This window comes from Anabrus simplex, chromosome 1 (assembly GCF_040414725.1).
Source record: "Anabrus simplex isolate iqAnaSimp1 chromosome 1, ASM4041472v1, whole genome shotgun sequence".
NCBI classification, from domain to species: Eukaryota; Metazoa; Arthropoda; class Insecta; order Orthoptera; family Tettigoniidae; genus Anabrus; species Anabrus simplex.
In genome coordinates, this window is record NC_090265.1 from 917229559 (window position 1) to 917252055 (window position 22497).

The 22497-nt window shown below is 38.1% G+C and overlaps 1 protein-coding gene across 1 annotated transcript in view; it reads right to left on the minus strand.

Moving 5' to 3' along the window:
* Positions 1-22497, minus strand: part of twin (CCR4-NOT transcription complex subunit 6-like twin) — a 201766-nt gene that overhangs the window by 132769 nt on the left and 46500 nt on the right. The window contains exon 3 of the mRNA XM_067148532.2: positions 17710-17864. Within this exon, the coding sequence (XP_067004633.2) occupies positions 17710-17864 (155 nt within the window). The remainder of the gene's footprint in view (positions 1-17709; positions 17865-22497) is intronic.

Consider the following 22497-nt stretch of genomic DNA (forward strand, 5'->3'; position numbering starts at 1 on the left):
GTGAGCTCACTTTCTTTGAGAAACCCAGGGTGCCACAGGCAATTTCGCCATAGTGGGTAACAGTTTGAGCAGGTTGGGAGTAGTTCATAAGTTATTTCTGGAGATTGCGTAGGTGTGTCAACCAATGGTTATAAATACTAGGACCAGCGTCTTATAGCTTCAGTCAACGGTAAGGAGAGACCTCAGTCGGTCATTAGTCATTAATCAAACGGAAGGTGAACAGTGAAGAAGTAAAATGGATAGTGAAGAGTGAGGAGTCGAAAGGATGAAGAGGCCTCAGTGAGACATTAGTCATTGGTCATTGAGAGAGTGAGGCCACAGTTGGTTGGTCAGTGCAGTTGGAAGGAAAGGCCTGCCACGAAGTCATAGAAGGATAGGCTTGCCATGAAGTCATATAGGACAGACTTACCAAGAAGTCATCTGGATGGAGAAGAAGCAGTCACACGGATACTTAGTCGTCAGTGAAACAAAAAAGGATACATCACCAAATTAGGCTTGATACATCTACAGTAAACACCAGATCAATGGAATACGTCGTAATTACACTCAAAGTGTTGAAGGTACAGTCAAGTGAACCAGTGAGGGATAAATTTTGTGTATAATTGTTAAATGTCCGGTCAAGAAGAATTCAAATTTAATGCCGAGTTTCTTTCAGTTGCAATGTCATAATTTTATATTCTCATCTGTTTTATCGCAACAGTTCTTACTATTTTTATTGAAATTATTTCAAGAATACATTTTGTTCTATCAAATTAATTTACCGTTTTATTTCAAGGGCAGAATTAGATAACCTCAAATTTAATGGGGAAACCGAACGCCAATCTCCTTTCCCAGAACCTATATGGTATGTTGTCAAAAGTAAGCTTACTACGCCACACCCTAGAGATATTCAAGATTCTCATTCTATTATTGCAGCACTGAGTTGTAGCTGGCGCCCTTCAAATAATGTATATGTAAGTAATCAGGTAAGAACCAAGTATGAGTACAAGGTCCAACGATTACTTTTTTAAATATTTTTTTGCTATTGGCTTTGCGTCGCACCGACACAGATGGGTCTTATGGCGACGATGGGTCAGGAAAGGGCTAGGACTGGGAAGGAAGCAGCCGTGGCCTTAATTAAGGTACAGCCCCAGCATTTGCCTGGTGTGAAAATGGGAAACCACGGAAAACCATCTTCAGGGCTGCCGATAGTGGGGCTCGAACCCACGATCTCCCGAATGATTATTTTATTTAATGAATGAACATTTATTTTAATATTTTTCAATTTAAATGCAGTTTTATATATGTTTGTAAAGTAAAGTAACCGAGTTAGGAAACTCTTCAGTATGTATGTATGTATGTATGTATGTATGTATGTATGTATGTATGTATGTATGTATGTATGTATGTATGTATGTATGTATGTATGTATGTATGTATGTATGTATGTATGTATGTACTGAGATACTGCTTGAGAGAAAAAGCTATAATGTTCAACCTAACCATAGACAACCACTATATGGAAATAATAATGTAATCTGAATTAATCTTTTCGATATCATCAATGATTAGTAATATCCTGATACACAATCTAGATAGAGCTTGGAATGGTCATAGGCCTAATCCAGAGAAGCTGTAGGGCCAGATTTGAACTATGGATTACTAAACCAATCCGATGTGTGAGTGAACAACACAATATCATTTTCAATTAAAACTAGTTACATTTTACACAATAGAAAACATAATGGGTCCAGTTCTTGACAATCTGATCAATATTTAAATAATGAAACAAAACCAAGGCTTGCTTGGGTTCCTCCATTTCCTTGAGAGAAAATGAACCTGCCAAAACAGCAACGATCCATTCCTGAATCTAATCCATTCTTAATACTATAATACCCTTTATTATCTTCCACATCGCTCATGGCATCTACTCTAGGACGCTACATTTCAGTGGGTGCAGTACCTGTGTGGAATGAATTGCATCTTGTCATTCCAAACAAGTAATATAGAGTAGAGTTTCGATAATTCAAGGTAATTGGGGGAGGGGGTAATACCTCAGATTTAGAATAACTCGGAGTACATGGAGCAACACAGCAACGATTGAAGCTAAGGTCCTGTATTGTCAATGTTATGGCATGGATTAAGGTTATTTATTGAAACAAGTCCTTATTTGAATTATGTTTCTGAATATTGAATCATTTCTGCGCAGCAATGTCACACCATCGCTTGCAGAGCAAGATAAGAATAAATTGACAATACAATATATCAAGTAAATGATATTACATGGCCTTACATTGCATGCCTGCTTCTTCCGCAAGCCAGAGCTTATTCTACATCAGACATTAGAGGTAAGCCTCATAAATAATTTTTCTCCTTTTTCATTTCTTTTCTGTATATTTATTCATTCCTAATTCTGACTATCATTTCCAGATTTATTTCTTTGCCCGAGGTCATAAGTCAACTTAAAGACACCTTATTGTGACAAAAGGATCATAACCTTTATTTTTGTTATTATATATATTTTAATGTTATAATTATTCCTACAACACTGTCTTTGTCTGGTATACATACGTTTTAGTTATCACATAATTTATTTAATTTTTATTTGGGTGAAGATGGCCACTAAGTAACTGAAACTAGTCCCAAGACTTCCGTAACAACATTTACTTGATACTTGATACATACTGGACGTAATACCTGGATTTTGTGATCACCAAGCTATAATTACAACTTTGACCTACAGAAAATCCTCCCCAAAACTTCATTCCAGAAAAATATATAATCTTTCCTGCACCAACTGGAACGATCTTTCCTCTCTTCTATCAAAAAATCTTCCTATTCCCCTCGCATCCTTCATCGGCGATATAAATATCATAAAGATCTGAGAAAACTGGAAAGAAGTATCTTTTGAATATGCCGATCAAGTTGTGCCGAAAGTTTCCATCTCTAATAAGCAAAAAATGCCATGGATCACTAAAGAGACAACATCGGGTATTTGAAAGAGAAACTGTTTATACAGGAAATGGAAGGAAAATCCAAGTGACAGTAGGTGGGAGAAGTACAGACTGGCTAGGAACAAACTTAAATCATTAATCCGTGATGCCTACAGTTCATATATCCACAGCCTTAGTTCCAATAGTAAAGAGCTATGGGCTTTCATCAGAAACAAAAGCGGCAACAGTACTCCATCCGTCTTCAAGTACAACGGATATTCTTGATGATCAACGCCGTGAGAACTCTGTTATTTCTGAATAACTGATTGCCCATATTTAATCACATTTCTGTGAAGATCATGAGTGATATTTACCCGATACCGTCATCTTAAAATTCCATGAGTGGGGAAATATAAATCAACATACATACATACATACATACATACATACATACATACATTATCATTATAGGCTGTTATGCCTTTCAGCGTTCGGTCTGCAAGCCTCTGAGAATTTACTAAACGTCGCCACAATCCTTGATTTGCAACTAGTGCTGTGGCCTCATTTAGTTTTATACCTCATCTTTAAATCGTTAGAAACTGAGTCTAACCATCGTCGTCTTCGTCTCCCTCTACTTCTCTTGCCCTCCATAGCAGAATCCATTATTGTAACCGTACAACAGGGTTACAGATTGCATTCAGTATTTATTATTATTATTATTATTATTATTATTATTATTATTATTATTATTATTATTATTATTATTATTATTATTATTATTAACCCGATTCATTAGATTTTATATATTCTGTTTCTCATCATTTAGACTGTAATAATTAGGTATCACGTATATTATTGTATTTAATCCTAGGTTAAGTGAAATTTGTTTGTATTTATTCTGTATTGTAGTAAGTGAGATTTGTTGGTTTCATATTGTCATGCTGTGGCTTGTAACTCTGGCTAGATGAGCTGGCATAGTATTTTGCAATCGAGGCTATGTTTAACTGTGCAAGTAGATTTTCCGGTGACGCATTCAGCATAGTCATTCTCAATCCGCTTGGGTACGCTTAGACGACACATGACTGATGACATCAGTGTGTGGGCACGTGATTGCGACCAAGTGTCAGTATTCGCCAGCTACTGTATGTTGAAGTGGAAGGGATGAACAGTGAGTAGGGAAATGAGTCGTCATCGCGAGGTTATATAAGTTGATGCAACGGTGGGGAGAGGTATTCAGTTCATAGTATTCAGTTCATATCGTTCAGATCATATGTAACAGTCGATGTATAAAATGGAAGAAGTGGTCTTAGTGTGATGGTCAGAGCTAAGAGTTGTGTTTGAAGAAGTAATAATCGAGGAAGTCTACAAGTGGTGGTTGTATCCGAGCAGAGACGGGTACTATGCTGATAAAGAAACATCATCTTCTTGTGAGGATGGACTTCACAAGATGTTTCAATAATATTTTCCAATTTCTTATAATATATTGAGTGGACGTAATTACATTGGAGCTCCCTACACGCGTACATGGTATGTAGGCCAGCTCCTTGTTATATAAGAAGATAACAGCAGACGGCTCCCGACTTCAGCTCAGAGGTTTTCCCAAGAATTTCAAGTTCAACAGCGGTGTATGCCGACATCAGGTAATTAAAGCATCAGACATGTTATGCATTCATAACATGAAGAAGAATGTAATCAGCGGCGATATCACATCTCACTTCAAGTTCATGCCAATAGCTTTTTTTGTTTAAATTAAATTTTCCTTTTATTAGTACCGCAAATCTCACGATATATTTTTTTGTTAAATTAAAACACGTCAATGATTGTTCATTGTGACGTAAATTATAGTCATAAACTCAGTTTTATTTTAATTATAATAAGTGATTCCAGTTCCATGTACAATCCTCAATTGTGGAAATGCAACAGTAATTTAATATTTTCCTGATCCATATCCCTGTATATTGCCAAATATGTGAGTTTATCACCTCACGCCTTGAGATAATTGATATAAGAGGTATGCTCTACCGAATTTTGTTGTTTTTCTTAAAAAAGCAACTGGCGCTCAAACAAATGTCATTTATATTGTGTGGAAGATATGAAGGTATAAGAATAGTGGTTGGAGTAGCCACATTATTCTCCTAGGTAACCTATACTCCTCCATTCGCCTCACATGACCCCACCATCGAAGCCGGTTTATGCGTACAGCTTCATCCATCGAGTTCATTCCTAAATTAGCCTTCATCTCCTCATTCTGAGTAACCTCCTGCCATTGTTCCCACCTGTTTGTACCAGCAATCATTCTTGCTACTTTCATGTCTGTTCCTTCTAACTTATGAATAAGATATCCTGAGTCCACCCAGCTTTCACTCCCATAAAGCAAAATTGGTCTGAAAACAGACCGATGTAAAGATAGTTTCGTCTGGGAGCTGACTTCCTTCTTACAGAATACTGCTGATCGCAACTGCGAGCTCACTGCATTAGCTTTACTACACCTTGATTCAATCTCACTTACTATATTACCATCATGGGAGAACACACAACCTAAATACTTGAAATTATCGACCTGTTCTAGCTGTGTATCATCAATCTGACATTCAATTCTGTTGAATTTCTTACCTACTGACATCAATTTAGTCTTCGAGAGGTTAATTTTCATACCATACTCATTGCACCTATTTTCAAGTTCCAAGATATTAGACTGGAGGCTTTCGGCACAGTCTGCCATTAACCAACTAATGCCCACCGTATATAATATCATACGCAAAACGTGCTTTCCAAATGGCGTTATATCTGAGTCACCGTGACTGTTTTGCAATTTTTTAAAGGTATAATTTAGCGCATCAGGGACGCAAATAATGTTTCCTAGCTAATGACATTGTTGTTTTCCCCCTGTTACGTTGATAGTTGGAAAGAAAGTGCGGGTCGCGCAGCAGGCTGACCAAAATAATGCACCGGTGAGTATTTATAATTATTGTGGAATTGAGCTATGAAAAATGAATCATATTTCAGTATATTTGCTACGGGAATAGTATGAGGATTTGACCTCGTATGATAGTTACTACCTTCACTGATCGAGATGGCATTCAAACACAAATATCTTTTAACGTATGAAATATCATACGCTGGGCATTCACAGGATGAAAATTTTCAATTTCAGATAAAATACAATAACAGATTGGGAGGCCATTCTGAGCATTCTGGACAGCTTAGAAAATGGTGATTATGACGATGACCCATTTTCAGAAGCAAATGAAATATGATTAGTGCTTACGGGAGCTGTTGATGGCAATGACAGTGATCAAGATGATGGGCCTAGTGATGATGATGATTGTGCTACAGCTTGGGATGTAGGGAAGGGTATACTTAGACAGGAAGTCGAAGTCAGAGGGTAAAGAAAACTCCGTGTGGCTTAGAAGAGAGACTCGATGTCTGTATTTTTGAAAATTCAGAGAGAGTATTTACTGCAGCTGATGAGAAACAAGTACCACTACAGAAGGCTCCTACAATTACAGAATCCACTGATGTATCTTCCGAATGGAATAAATCCAGGAATCCACAAAAGAAAGTAAGGAAAGTAAGAAATTGTGTAAACAAGGAGCTTAAGAAGTCAGTGAAGTTTACAGGGAGAGATGTGCCAGAGCCATCATGCGTTCAAGAGTGGAGTGTCAGTAAGTTCACTCCAGTGCTTTGTTCAGTTCCATATGATGAAATGATTACTAAATGGTGATGGATGAAAACAAACAATTCAATGTTTTCTGTGGTTACTGTTACTAATAAGTTTCTGTTGTATTACAAAAACAACAGTAGGCTTCAAAATTCGCTTCAGATCATGCTAACACATCATAAGATAGGTGGAAAGTACGGACTTTGCCCAAGAGGGATCTGAATTATTTAAATTCCATCTATAAGATCAGTATTCTGTTTATAGTTCTAATTTATGTTGCAATAAATTATTTTTGTTCTTAGTAAATTTTGTGTAATATGTTATTCCCTACTGCCCAGCGTATGATATATCATACGCCAAAAAAATGGCCCTTAAAATTAAAATATTCATATTTTTTAAGTATTCTTGCTTCAAGGATCGGTTATACATGTAAAGCTGAAAAAAGTACAAGAAAACACGAAAAAAATATTTTCTGGGCATTAATGGGTTAAGACCAAGTCGTCAGTATAGGCCACACTGCTTACTACATTTTCACCTAACTGAATCCCTCCCTGCCATTTGATACCTTTCAGCAGATGATCCATGTAAACTACGAACAGCAAAGGTGACAGATTACAGCCTTGTCTAACCCATGTAAGTACCCTGAACCAAGAACTCATGCTACCATCAATTCTCACTGAAGCCCAATTGTCAACATAAATGCCTTTGATTGATTTTAATAATCTACCTTTAAATCGATAGTCCCCCAATATAGTGAACATCTTTTCCCTCAGTACCCTGTCATATGCTTTCTCAAGATCTACGAAACATAAAACACAACTGCCTATTCCTCTCGTAGCATTTTTCAATTACCTGGTGCATACTGAAAATCTGATCCTGACAGCCTCTCTGTGGTCTGAAACCACACTGGTTTTCATCCAACTTCCTCTCAACTACTGATCGCACTCTTCCTTCCAAGATGCCAGTGAATACTTTGCCTGGTATACTAATCAATGAGATACCTCGATAGTTGTTGCAATCCTTCCTGTTCCCTTGCTTATAGATAGGTGCAATTACTGCTTTTGTCCAATCTGAAGGTACCTTACCAACACTCCATGCTAATTTTACTACTCTATGAAGCCATTTCATCCCTGCCTTCCCACTATACTTCACCGTTTCAGGTCTAATTTCATCTATTCCTGCTGCCTTATGACAATGGAGATTTTTTACCACCCTTTCCACTTCCTCAAGCATAATTTCACCAACATCATTTTCCTCCTCCCCATGAGCTTGGCTGTTTGCAACACCATCAGGATGATTTCCTTTTACATTGAGAAGATGTTCAAAATATTCTCTCCACCTCTCCAGTGATTCCCTAGGATCTATTATGAGTTCACCTGAATTACTCAAAAGACTGGTCATTTCCCTTTTCCCTCCCTTCCTAAGATTCTTTATTACTGTCCAGAAAGGTTTCCCTGTTGCTTGACCTAGCCTTCCTAGGTTATTACCAAAATCTTCCCACGACTTCTTTTTGGATTCAACAACTATTTGTTTCGCTCTGTTTCTTTCATCTACGTACAAAATCCCTGTCTGCCTCGGCCCTTGTTTGGAGCCGTTTCTGATAAGCCTTCTTTTTACGTTTACAGGCTGCTCTCACTTCATCATTCCACCAAGATGTTCGCCTTTTCCCATCTTTACACACAGTTGTTCCTAGGCATTCCCATGCTGTTTCTACTACAGCATCCCTGTATACCTCCCATTCTATTTCTACATCCTGAACCTGCTTACTCTCTACTGTTCGAAACTTCTCACTAATCATATCCATGTACTTCTGTCTAATTTCCTCATCCTGCTTTGAATGCAAGAATACATACATAGGACAATCTGGCCGCAATTTTAAAATTAGATATTTGGAACATGTGAATGCTGAAAAACATAGAAGATTCTCAGCTATGGGATCACACATGACTGCCACAGGTCATAAATTTACCACCATAGAACAAGACCTGACCATCATAAAGAAATTAAAGAAGGGCAGCTTAATGAACACATATGAAGATCTATACATTCATCTAGACCAACTTATAAAGAAAAATGATAACCTTAATGAGGCTGTAGAATATAAGAATCCTTTATATTATCAAATTCTAGTATATTTGAAAATGCTTGAAAAAGATCACGAAAAAAGAATTGGAATTTCTCCATCTACAGATAGCCCTACAACTTATTCCTCCTCAGTTGAAGCTATAGGTGGCAGCAAGGAGGTTCTTGACACACCTATATACCCCACTCCTCCACCTCCTCAGGTGCAAGAGCAAGGAAGAACGCATCATCAATTTTACACCAGACACAAGACTGTGAAAGAATGTCCCCCTGTGGGTGGGGGCAGTAGAATAACATCCACGGTATCCCCTGCCTGTCGTAAGAGGCGACTAAAAGGGGCCCCAGGGGCTCTGAACTTTGGAGCGTGGGTTGGCGACCATGGGGCCCTCAGCTGAGTCCTGGCATTGCTTCCACTTACTTGTGCCAGGCTCCTCACTTTCATCTCCCCTATCCGACCTCCCTTGGTCAACTCTTGTTCTTTTCCAACCCCGACGCTATTAGGTTTGCGAGGGCTAGGGAGTCTTTCACTTTCACGCCCTTCGTGGCCCTTGTCTTCCTTTGGCCGATACCTTCATTTTTCGAAGTGTCGGATCCCTTCCATTTTTTTCTCTCTGATTAGTGTTATATAGAGGATGGTTGCCTAGTTGTACTTCCTCTTAAAACAATAATCACCACCACCACCTGTGAAAGAATGACAGGAGTTACTGTTCCAAAGGAAAGCAGGCTTAATAAGAATTGACAACTAAGAATTAGTTATATTTCATCTGCATTAATAATAAGAACCACATTGTGATATCTGGTTTTCTTCTGGTTTTCTTCATTTCGACAATTACCTATAAACTGTATAATTTATAATTTGACCTTTTTTCATGAATTATTAAGAAAAGAATATTCGTTTAGGACATACTCTCTATGGAATATTGTACAAGTGTTTCCTTGACAACTGCTTTCAATTGTGTTACGGAGATATCCGTGGTAGGTAGAGGTGAAAGAAGGTGCGGGTGTGAATGGGTTTCAAGCTACGAATTTAACGTGCAATGTAAAATTAATTTAAAATTTAACTAGGTTATATTTTCTTTTCAAAAACAAGAGATAACAATCATAACAGGTACAGAGTAGCAAAAATGTAGGTACAATATTACTGGATTCGGGCTCAGTGCCCTTACTTCATAACTCTTGGGCCATCAGCCCCGCCTTACTCCAAAAAATTTTAGCCAAGGGGCAGAAAGCCCCATTCATGCCCAGGAGCACTGGCTCCAAACATTACACATAAAGCCTGCACGAGGCATACAGAAACAAATTTCAAAGAGCGATCCGCTCTCAAAATTGTAAGCCTATCACAAGGCCACACCAAACTCTACCTTCAAGCTGTCCTCTAAGGACGTATTCACAGGGGTAAAATACCCAACCTACTGAGGTCTATTACATGAAAAGAAGGTTGATTACATGACCTCTAAAATAACAATTTGAGAGGAGGCGAACTTGCACTCCTAATACACTTTGTTTTTTTTAAACCTAATCTGGCTCTGGGCCACTAACGCAAGGGCTAATCCCATACTACAGAGGTGACTTAGAGAAGAACAATTTACATTACATAAACGAAGAATAGTTTGAGAAAATAAGTTCACCTCAAAACAAATGTGAGTGGGAGCTCGAGAGGGTAGCACTCTCTATCCCAATATGTAGCTTTACAAGAAAAAGATGAAAAGAGTAATTACATTTTAGGAAAAGGTTACATGATGGAAATGCTTCGAACCCGCCGCGAGTGTTAAACTGCTAACCTCGCAAGAAAAGAAGTTATTAATAGGCCATTACCTGGTGTTGAACGGCTGAAGAAGAAAGAGGCGCTTCCCGCCTCCTGCTATGTACTTAATACACTGAAAGATGGAACAGAAGTGGCCCGGAGACCCTAAAATCAGCAGTTTATATACTCTCGCGGAAGTTTCTAGGCGTTAGGGGAATGAAAACACCCGCCCACAATGTTTTTATTGGATAGGACCCCGCAATCGATTCAAGTTGGGGGAAGATACATCTGATTGGATAGAAATTAATTTAAGAAATTCGGGATTGGCTACATGCAAAACAAGGGGAAAGAGAGGGGTATACAGCCAACTTAAACAATAACAGAAAGAAATTTAGCAAAGAACAAACATTTGAAATAAAAATTTCTTCAACAAAATAGTTCTTTGACTCCGCACTAGGTTGCACTATTGTTGATCTTCAGTAGTGTCCTCTAGAAGAGAAAGTTCTCTTACTTCAAGCTAAACAAAAACACATCAAAAGTGACACAGTTCAAAAACTCAAAATTTTCCACGTGGTGACATCTTCTGAGAAAGTAGAGAATTAATAGAATAGATAAAGTTCAACCTTCCTCCAGAAGAGGAGTTTCAACTGGCGCAACTTTTAAATAAACGGTGTAGAGGTGTACCGCCCGGTACAAATTGTAGTAATAATTTATATATTTTCTCTTGAGTTTTTGTTTGTCTTAATGTTGTCAATCTTATGTTAATTTTAAGGACACTTCCTCTTAAGCATTACTTTGTCCATTTTATATATTTTTCATCTAAACAGTGTTATGTGGCTGAAGATGTTGATAAAATACGAAACATGTACCACTTTTAACCATTAAATTGCCTTAAGCAATCATTGTATCGACTAGGTGGAAAATAATAAATACTTAATTGTGAATGTCCCGTATTATTTAATAATGTTGTTTAAATAAATAAACAATAAACTTATGGTATTGTGAAGGTGGAATATTGAAACTTAACCTTAAAATATACGTACGACAATACGGACTTTACGATGAAATTTATTTTATGTAATGCATTCCTGGTAGGTCGGATGCAGAGCACTGTGTTCAGTGGGGTCAGATCAGAACAAACTTTAGTCACCTTGGGTGTGATTCAACATAGTGTGATAGGACCGCTTCTGTATGTGATATTTACGCTGGACCTGCCAGGTTGTGTATCGTCTTCTATGGCACAGTAGGCTGATGACACCATCATTTACAGAGCCATTCGCAATGAGAATGATGTAAATAAGTTACAGTCAGATCTAGATAATGTGGCTCTGTGGTGCAAAATAAACAGAATGTCTCTAAATGTACAGAAATGTAAATATATCTGCTTAACTAGAGCAAGATCACAGTTACAACACCAAATTTCACTGTGTGGTAAAAACCTGATACCTTGTACCTCAATAAAATTGCTTGGCATTCACATTTGCAACAATTTAAAATGGAGCACGCATGTTGAGGAAATAAGGTGCAAAGCATACAGAGTCCTGGGATTCATCTGCAGATCTCTACTTGGAGCCAGGAAGAAAGCAGTTCAGACAGTCTAGTTGTCATCAGTACGGCCAATACTGTTTTATGGGCTTCCTTCCCGGCACCCTACTACAGTGGAGAACATGACGAAACTAGAGGGAGTTTAACGCCGAACAGAACGACTCATTACTCAACATGGTTGTTTAAAAACAGCCAGTGTCGAATTAAGATTTTGTGAAACTGATATCCAATAATAATAATAATAATAATAATAATAATAATAATAATAATAATAATTTGTAGATCAGGTTAAACTAAAAGTTAATGGCCATGAGTTACAATGTTACTTGTTCTTATTGTGTAATGTTTGATGTGTGCTATATTAAGTGGAATATCAGCCTGAAATACGGCAGAATCCTGAGGGATTAATTATATAGTTTATTTGGGAAGTATGTGTCTGGTGAACCATGTCTTCTGCAAATTTTGGAGCACGTGTTAAATGATGTGAATAAGATTTAAAGTAATAATAATTTTATCGTGACTCATGAACCACAGGTCCGATGGTGTTAATGTTTAACCTATATTTATGTGCGTGTTATGGTAGACAATTCTTCTGAATATTGAACCGCCGATATTCTTGATCATCAATGTTGTGAGAACTCTGTTATTTCTGAATAAGTGATTGCCCATATTTAATCACATTTCTGTGAAGGTCGTGAGTGATATTTACCCGATACCGTCATCTTAAAATTCCATGAGTGGGAGAATATAAATCAACATTTAGTAGTAAAATTCCAGAATCCGACTGTAATATAAGTAAATAATAATCATGTATCATTTGTGTGATTGTGGAGTGAGTGTAGAAATGTGGTTCTGCCCTGGCCATGTGTTCACCATGTTGGGCCCAGGTTATTTCCAGCATTGTTGGTGATCATTTAATTTGAGATGGTTATAACCTTTAGTAAGTTTTATTTAAAATTTACATAAAAGTAACATTAAGGTACCAGCCATAAATGAACAAGTGCATAATATTTCAATCGTATGGGCAAGGTACCCAAAATTTGTAAAGATTGTTAATTTCAGTTTTGAGGCATCAGATAACGTGAATTGATTACCGTCACATATTATTCAGAGCAGTTTAGAAGGAATTTCGTGGAAATAACAATTCTTGTGAATGTATTTTAATGGTGATAAAGTCTTGAATAGACATGCTTCAGTAAATTTATACATACATACATACATATATTATCATTATAGACTGTTATGCCTTTCAGCGTTCAGTCTGCAAGCCTCTGAGAATTTACTAAACGTTGCCACAATCCTCAATTTGCAACTAGTGTTGTGGCCTCATTTAGTTCTATACCTCTTATCTTTAAATCCTTAGAAACAGAGTCTAACCATCGTCGTCTTGGTCTCCCTCTACTTCTCTTACCCTCCATAACAGAGTCCATTATTCTCCTAGGTAACCTATCCTCCTCCATTCGCCTCACATGACCCCACCACCGAAGCCGGTTTATGCGTACAGCTTCATCCATCGAGTTCATTCCTAAATTAGCCTTTATCTCCTCATTCCGAGTTCCCTCCTGCCATTGTTCCCACCTGTTTGTACCAGCAATCATTCTTGCTACTTTCATGTCTGTTACTTCTAACTTATGAATAAGATATCCTGAGTCCACCCAGCTTTCGCTCCCATAAAGCAAAGTTGATCTGAAAACAGACCGATGTAAAGATAGTTTTGTCTGGGAGCTGACTTCCTTCTTACAGAATACTGCTGATCGCAACTGCGAGCTCACTGCATTAGCTTTACTACACCTTGATTCAATCTCACTTACTATATTACCATCCTGGGAAAACACACAACCTAAATACTTGAAATTATCGACCTGTTCTAGCTTTGTATCACCAATCTGACATTCAATTCTGTTGGATTTCTTACCTACTGACATCAATTTAGTCTTCGAGAGGCTAATTTTCATACCATACTCATTGCACCTATTTTCAAGTTCCAAGATGTTAGACTGCAGGCTTTCGGCACAGTCTGCCATTAAGACCAAGTCGTCAGCATAGGCCAGGCTGCTTACTACATTTCCACCTAACTGAATCCCTCCCTGCCATCTGATACCTTTCAGCAGATGATCCATGTAAACTACAAACAGCAAAGGTGAAAGATTACAGCCTTGTCTAACTCCTGTAAGTACCCTGAACCAAGAACTCATTCTACCATCTATTCTCACTGAAGCCCAATTGTCAACATAAATGCCTTTGATTGATTTTAATAATCTACCTTTAAATCGATAGTCCCCCAATATAGTGAACATCTTTTCCCTCAGTACCCTGTCATATGCTTTCTCAAGATCTACGAAACATAAAACACAACTGCCTATTCCTCTCGTAGCATTTTTCAATTACCTGGTGCATACTGAAAATCTGATCCTGACAGCCTCTCTGTGGTCTGAAACCACACTGGTTTTCATCCAACTTCCTCTCAACGACTGATCGCACCCTCCCTTCCAAGATGCCAGTGAATACTTTGCCTGGTATACTAATCAATGAGATACCTCGATAGTTGTTGCAATCCTTCCTGTTCCCTTGCTTATAGATAGGTGCAATTACTGCTTTTGTCCAATCTGAAGGTACCTTACCAACACTCCACGCTAATTTGACTACTCTATGAAGCCATTTCATCCCTGCCTTCCCACTATACTTCACCATTTCAGGTCTAATTTCATCTATTCCTGCTGCCTTATGACAATGGAGATTTTTTACCACCCTTTCCACTTCCTCAAGCATAATTTCACCAACATCATTTTCCTCCTCCCCATGAGCTTGACTGTTTGCAACACCACCATGATGATTTCCTTTTACATTGAGAAGATGTTCAAAATATTCCATCCACCTCTCCAGTGATTCCCTGGGATCTGTTACGAGTTCACCTGAATTACTCTGTTCATTTCCTTTTTTCCTCCCTTCCTAAGATTCTTTATTACTGTCCAGAAAGGTTTCCCTGCTGCTCGACCTAGCCTTTCCAGGTTATTACCAAAATCTTCCCATGACTTCTTTTTGGATTCAACAACTATTTGTTTCGCTCTGTTTCTTTCATCTACGTACAAATCCCTGTCTGCCTCGGCCCTTGTTTGGAGCCATTTCTGATAAGCCTTCTTTTTACGTTTACAGGCTGCTCTCACTTCATCATTCCACCAAGATGTTCGCCTTTTCCCATCTTTACATACAATTTTTCCTAGGCAGTCCCTTGCTGTTTCTACTACAGCATCCCTGTATGCCACCCATTCACTTTCTATATCCTGAACCTGCTTAGTGTCTACTGTTCGAAACTTCTCACTAATCATATCCATGTACTTCTGTCTAATTTCCTCATCCTGGAGATTTTCTACCCTTATTCGTTTGCAGACAGATTTCACTTTCTCTACCCTAGGCCTACAGATACTTAGTTCACTACTGATCAGATAATCCAACCATTATTAAGAGGAGGTTTTCCCAGCATAATGTTATTTCTTTATTCAAGCCAGATGTGTGCTAATGGATATTTATTGTATATTTCATTTAAATTCAAGCTTCAATATGAGTGGAGAACGAAGGTGTAACAAATCAGGCAACTTGTGGAGAAGAAATCTGAACAAAATCCATCAAGCTTTATTTGTTAATTTTGTTAAATTTGTGGGTTTTTTGAGTGCTAGTTTTAATAAATGTCAAAACTGTTGTTTTAAATGTTTTCTGATTGTCATCAGTCCTTGTATCTTACCTGCCCTTTAAAAACAAGCAAGGCCCGACAGCGAACTGTCCACGACTGGGACTTTCGCTCTCCGGCTGAGCCGACCGGGAATAAAGGGGGCAATACATACATACTATTCTCAATGAAGCACTGAAAAAACTCAACCAACTGTGCTAAGATTTAATTCCACAATCTTCGGCATAGAAGACGGCTGGCCAACCGACCATTCAATCTTACCATTCAGTCTTCAAGTTTGAAGCCCAGGGGCAAGTAGCATGGTGAACTCCTTCCTATTCAGAAACTGTCAACAGGAATTTGTACGATACAATCACGTCCATAATACAACAGAAGGTCGCCCAGGATCTCTGGTGACGAGTTTGAAGACCAATGGCGGTGCTGTTATCAACCTGAGCACGGTAAAATAGGGGGGGGTTAATGTTTCACGTCAGTACTGAGAACATGTGAATAGGGTTTCGTGACATTAGCTGAAACGATGCCAAATCAGATTGACCCTTACTGGGAAGGCTATATAATAGCCCTTTCCAATGCTAAATATAGGTATTCTGCAATCCAAGAAATATGCAAGAAGTGTGATTTCTTGATATCAAAGAATGGGATCAGTGCTGTATTGAATAAAAGAGGCAAAGGCCGACTGGACTTAATCCCAGAGAGGAAAAAACAGACAAATCCATGGCCAGCTACCTGCCGTACCTGTCTGAGGTGGTAACCTTGCCCCCCAAAGACTATCGCACGTAAGTTGGGGATGTCTGTTTCAAAAGTTAACACTATAATCAACAAGGACCTGCAATTAGAAAAGCGGAACGTCGCAATAACGCAAGAAATGTGGTGACATTAGACGAAGCATATGTGTACCTTATTGATTGTAACAAACCCCGCTCTATTTACCACCACTCTAGAGACAAATCACTATATGGGAGGTATGGGTACATCAAGATAAAGCATGCAGCCACACCTCTCGTTCAACTCATCTGTTCTTGGAGAATGGAGATGAAAATTGGAATCCGTGCAATTCCTTTTACTGACCCAATGGTTCATCCATGGATTTCTGTGCATTTGGACTCCTAAAAAAGGCCTTAGGTGTCTACTCACTATCCATGGCTTCTGAAAGCCTGTCAGGAGGAGTGGAGTAAGATAGACAGGTTAGCTCTGCGAAGAAGTCTGCTAAAACGGAAATTATGTTGTCTGGCTATAGCTAGAAATGCTGGCTTTCCAAATGAGCATGATCGTTGGTGGAGACATGGCTTTTCATAAGCAAATTGTCCTTCCAACTTCGTCTCCAGAGATCCTGAACGACCTTCTGTAGTCATCTTTCCTTTCCATGTTTATGTTCTCAGAGCTTGAAAATAATGCCACTATACCCACCTCTTAAGTATTATACCACAATGTTTACAGATTTAAATTATTTCGATGTTTAATATTCATCCTGCATAGCTAATCAAACTTCTAGCACAGGGCCTCTCAGGGTGCATGCACTGTGCACGGTGCAAAAGACGGCTTTGCTTGGTTGCCCAGAGTGCAGACCCCCACTCCTCGATTTGGAGCCATAGCGCTGTCTCTCTCTTTCCTCACACCTGTCTCGCTCTTCCTCACTTGCTCCGCAACGCTCAAAATCCGAGCCGAGTTCAGCCGTGCTTAGCCGAGTAACCCAGAGACGAAGCGTTGGTCCGAGCCGAGCCGAGTGGAACAGATGCAAAGTGCAAGGAGCTCTTGCGCCTCGATTTGCACGTGTGAGATTTTGGGCGTTTAAGAGGCCCTATTCTAGCATCTAAGTCAATATACTCTTGAGATGAATTCATGACAAATAGTGCTCCAGTAAGGTAATTTATTAGTCAATGAAAAGGTAGTGAATCACTCAACTAACAACAGTTCTACTATTGTTATATTTTTAAATGTTACTTATCATCTCAGCATAATATTGTACACTTTGTGTTTATACAAAATATGAAATACTGAAATATACAAATTCATTCAAATGAAAGCATAGCATTCCCTGTAAAAGTAAATGTATATTTGGAAGATGTGATTATAAACTCACTTGGCAGTTCGGAAGAAGATAGCACACCCATCTACGTATTTGCGCTCGTTCTCTGTCATCGTTTTGGCTCGAGATTTTGGTGAGAATATGCCCTCATAACCATCCTGTTTAAGCTCAGGCTGGAAGAAGTTGTAGAACTGGCTTGTTTCCACCTCCTAGAAAATATACGTTTGTTTAAACTCATAGATAAAAGAATAAGAAACATGTTCTTATGAGTCATGAAGGAGGACCATTTTATTTCATTATGAGACCAACTTTCAAGAACTTTTACAGATCTATCAACAAAACAGAAGCGTACATTTTCAAGTATGACGTCACTAATTTAGGAGAAGTAGAAGTAGAATAAGCATACTATTAGGATGTAAGGATTCATAATTTTAATTTAGAATGATGGAAATATGAGTTACCAAAATGCTGCACAGACATTTGGCAGAACAGTTGCAATTATTCCCAGAGCTTTAAATATCTCAAAGAAATCAGCAATTCTCTTTGAACTTATTTAAGCTGAACCCCTCTCTATCATCTTGCCTTTGATCAACTCTTATATTCTTAGACCAGGTAGCATTGGATTTATAATGCTTAGGGATTTTTTTTCTTCTTACCACATTCCATTTCCTTATTTAACACCATCCTTTCTTTAGGATCAAATGTTTCTCTCCATGGATAAATTATATGAAGGACTTGTGTAACTCATATAAAGAAAGATTTTTTCTATTAAAATTCAGCATAGGCATGTAAAAAACATTTGTGAAATATATGAGGAGAATGCCTTTGGTGAATCAACAGCTCAAGATCATCACTCAATAAGAATACACAGCTTCTATTGACAAAGACCAGACTTCACAGCAGTGGCGTGCACTGAACCCCAGCTACTCCAGCGCTTCTGGAGCAAATAATTTTGTATTTACATTGTCTTATTATTCCTTAGAACTTTTCTTTATCAAGTTAAAAGAAACTGCAAACAGTTAAATCAAGGCAAGTGCAGCGGTCTCGATAACCTGTTCGCTCTACCGCAGTCCAGGTCTTTCCAGCGAGCTTGGTTTCTTTGCTGGCGCGAAAGAGAGCTACCCAAGCAAAATTCAAGTCGCTTGGTTGGGGCTTGTGCTTTAAGCCACCTTCTCTTGGGGAGGCGAGGTAATGGCTGTTGACCTTGCTCGAGATTCACAGCGTCTTACGGTGGTGGAGCAGCTAGCTTTGGATACATGTTAGTTCTAATAGTTAAGACTCAAAGTGTTCAGGGCCACACACCAGAGGCTAGAAGAAAAAACAGTATGGCTACTTGTACTTAGTCTTGCTAATAAAAATAGCCATTTTATGAAATCAATTGTAATAAAAGTATTTATTTTATTATTGGATTTCGGGATAGATGAAGTTTTTGGGAGCGATTCATTGATAGCACGTGTAGAGTATGTTTTTTGATGCACGCAGAATAATATTCAGTTACCCAGCATGAACACAGAGCCAAGAGCGAAGTACAAGAATTTTGTATTTGGATGCTTTGTACAAGAGGGTTTGCCTGTATTGGTGGTACATGGTGAATTTTGTAGCGTTCCCCTTGGATTATAGGTGAAGTTTTCGTGAGTTCTGCGGCATACATCATGAGGAATATTCTCTCTGTGCCTACGTTCAGGAAGCAAGTGAAACTGTAAAAATTTGGTGACGGAAAAATACCTGCTAATTTTTTTGCTCATGAAGTTTAGGCTAGGTTTTCTAAAAAATAAAAAGTTAATCCCAGTATATTTCTGTGAAAACAATGACTATACTACTACGAAGCATCAGCGGGTGAAACTGTAAGTACATTTTTTTTAAAATCTACTTAAGTTATGATGGTGCCGTCACGGCTGTGAATATCAATTTCGAAATGTGTGCTAGTATGTGGTTGAAAATATTCTTATTCGAGTGAGTTATAATTTTATATGTTCTTTAATACATAAATTGTATTTTTTATTTATTTATTAATTTATTTATTCGTTTGTCTGGTCTGTTTGCTTGTTATACTTCCACTTATTTATTGAGTGAGTTTATAAAATAATAATGTTGGTTTTAGGGAGAGTGGTGGGGCTGCGATTGCTTTTTTCTTAAATGTTCGTAGCTGGGGTAACGAATGTGTTCATCGCACACTACTGCTTCACAGAAACATCCACACAAATGTTACTTACGAAGTACTTTCAGAATATGAGTCACCCATTAGCAAAGCAGGCCAAGTCCTTGTTAACAAAATTCTGTGAAATGATGAAAAACTGATTTCTACTCTCACTCCTGCTACAATCATGATATTCTTTTAATGTAAATAGGGAACTATTACAGATTTAACCTGTTTAAGCTATGAACTCCAACATGAAAGGTTAGCTTAAATGTTTTAAATGCTTATTTGCATTCAGCATGTTTTGCAATCAAAAAATGGAGTGAGCCCATTTAGCAAACATCCAGGTGGCTCCAAAACCAGCTTTGTCAGAATCAACTGCTTCAAGTGACTCGGGAGGTGCAGAGGAGAAAAGGTGTAACCATCTATTTTAATTTACTTAAAATTCACTAAGAAGATATTTTGTAATGCTGGCAGATGTAAACATTTAGTCTTCTCATTTTAAAATCAAAGAGTAGATTGGTTACAAAAAATATCTAGTATTTTTTTTAAATCCAATTCAATTTAACATTTCCTTTACGATTGAACCCTTGGCCAATAATAATAATAATAATAATAATAATAATAATAATAATAATAATAATAATAATAATAATAATACATTTTAAAAGAATAATCAACTCAGGTTGGAACAGAAATCACCAAGAGAATTGCTCTGGCTAGTGTTCTGTATGTGTAGTCTTGTGTTTCTCAGGACTGAAGACCCTTTCATTATTGAATTTATAGTACCAATGGTTCAGTTAAATTCTGCCGCATTATCAATATCTGAAATGCTCTCAAGTGACAGGGAATATCCAAGATAGTTGTAGGACCTCTGAACTGGTAAACAGTACCTTATCAGCATATAACAGTGTATCAAGTTGTAAGCAGCTATTTATGGTGATGCTGGTGTGGGGAAGAAGTCTCCTATCTTTTATAAGAGTGTTCGTGTGGAACAAGAGTTCTCAAACTTTTTTGATTTGCAGCCCACTGTTTTACCTCATGGAATATTGTGGCACATCTGGCCTGCTTTTGATTTCAACACTAGTCAAGCTAATCGTTATGCTTTCATAGAACTGGGATAATCCGCATCATCACTTAATTCTTTCTCATTTCTGCTTCTATACAGTGTATAACTCTTACTAGAATGTCATGATTACAAGGACAAAACAACTACAATTTTATTTTAACAAGTAAATTATGAGTAAAATTTTGTAAAACATAATGAATACAAGTGAAGATTACTAAAAATGTATATGCTACAAGTAATTTGATTACTTGTACTCAATTACTTCCCAACTCTGACCAAGACATACTGCAAACTGGAGTTATATTTCAATTATGATTTTTTTTATGAAAAACACTACCTATATTCTGCATAGTTAGTCCATTGTATCACAAGAGGATGTTTTCCATTTGGTAGCTTGGGTAAATCTTGTTGCTAGTACCTAGAATAGAAGGTATGATAGGCCTTCAGTCTGGTGTTATGGCCATTTTTAAACAACAGTAACTATGATTCTGTACCTATAAATCTATTTAAAATTACGATCAGAACTCCAATAATTCAGAAAAGTAAAACAAACTTGCTTTTTTTCTTGCTAGTTCCTTTACGTCACACCGACACAGATACGTCTTATGGCGAAGATGGGATAGGAAAAGCCTAGGAGTTGGAAGGAAGTAGCCGTGGCCTTAATTAAGGTACAGCCCCAGCATTTGCCTGGTGTGAAAATGGGAAACCACAGAAAACCATCTTCAGGGCTGCCGACAGTGGGATTCGAACCCACTATCTCCCGGATGCAAGTTCACAGCCGCGTGCCCCCGAACCGCACGGCCAACTCGCCCGGTAACAAACTTGCTTACTGATTATTCTGCTCGCCTATCCACTCCATCACTTCCTCACTTTCATTTTATCTGCCCATATTACCTTAAATATTTTAGGGTAGCACCACATTTCAAAACTGTTAAGGCATATTTTCTTTAAGCTCCTATGGGCTACGGTCCAGAAATATAGTACTGTATTCTATACAAAACTATTCAAGAAATGTTTTCTCATTGTAAGATCTATGCTTTTTGAGGTGAGGATTTTTCTTTTTCTATTAATGCCATTTAACTTGGCAAATTCTACTGACTGTGTCTTTTTTCAACTATCTCCCGAAGATGGTGAAGTGAACCATACACTCCTTAGAGGGAAGCATGCGGCTGTCCGTCTTCAATTCTACTGCATCTCATTAATATCATCTACGTTATATTTATTTTCAGACTGTACTCTTCACTCAACGTTTGATCCATCTTGTGTAGGACATCGCTCTGATCATAATCATTTTAACTATTACAGAACTAACGTAAGTAAAACGAAGCAAGTTTTTTTTTTCCCCTTGAATGACTACACTTTCAGTGTTTTTTTTTTTTTTTTGCTACTGGCTTTAACGTCGCACCGACAGAGATAGGTCTTATGGCGATGATGGGACAGGAAAGGGCTAGGACTGGGAAGGAACCGGCCATGGCCTGAATTAAGGTACAGCCCCAGCATTTGCCTGGTGTGAAAATGGGAAACCACAGAAAACCATCTTCAGGGCTGCCAACAGTGGGGTTCTAACCCACTATCTCCCGAATACTGGATACTGGCCGCACTTAAGCGATTGCAGCTATCGAGCTCGGTACATTCA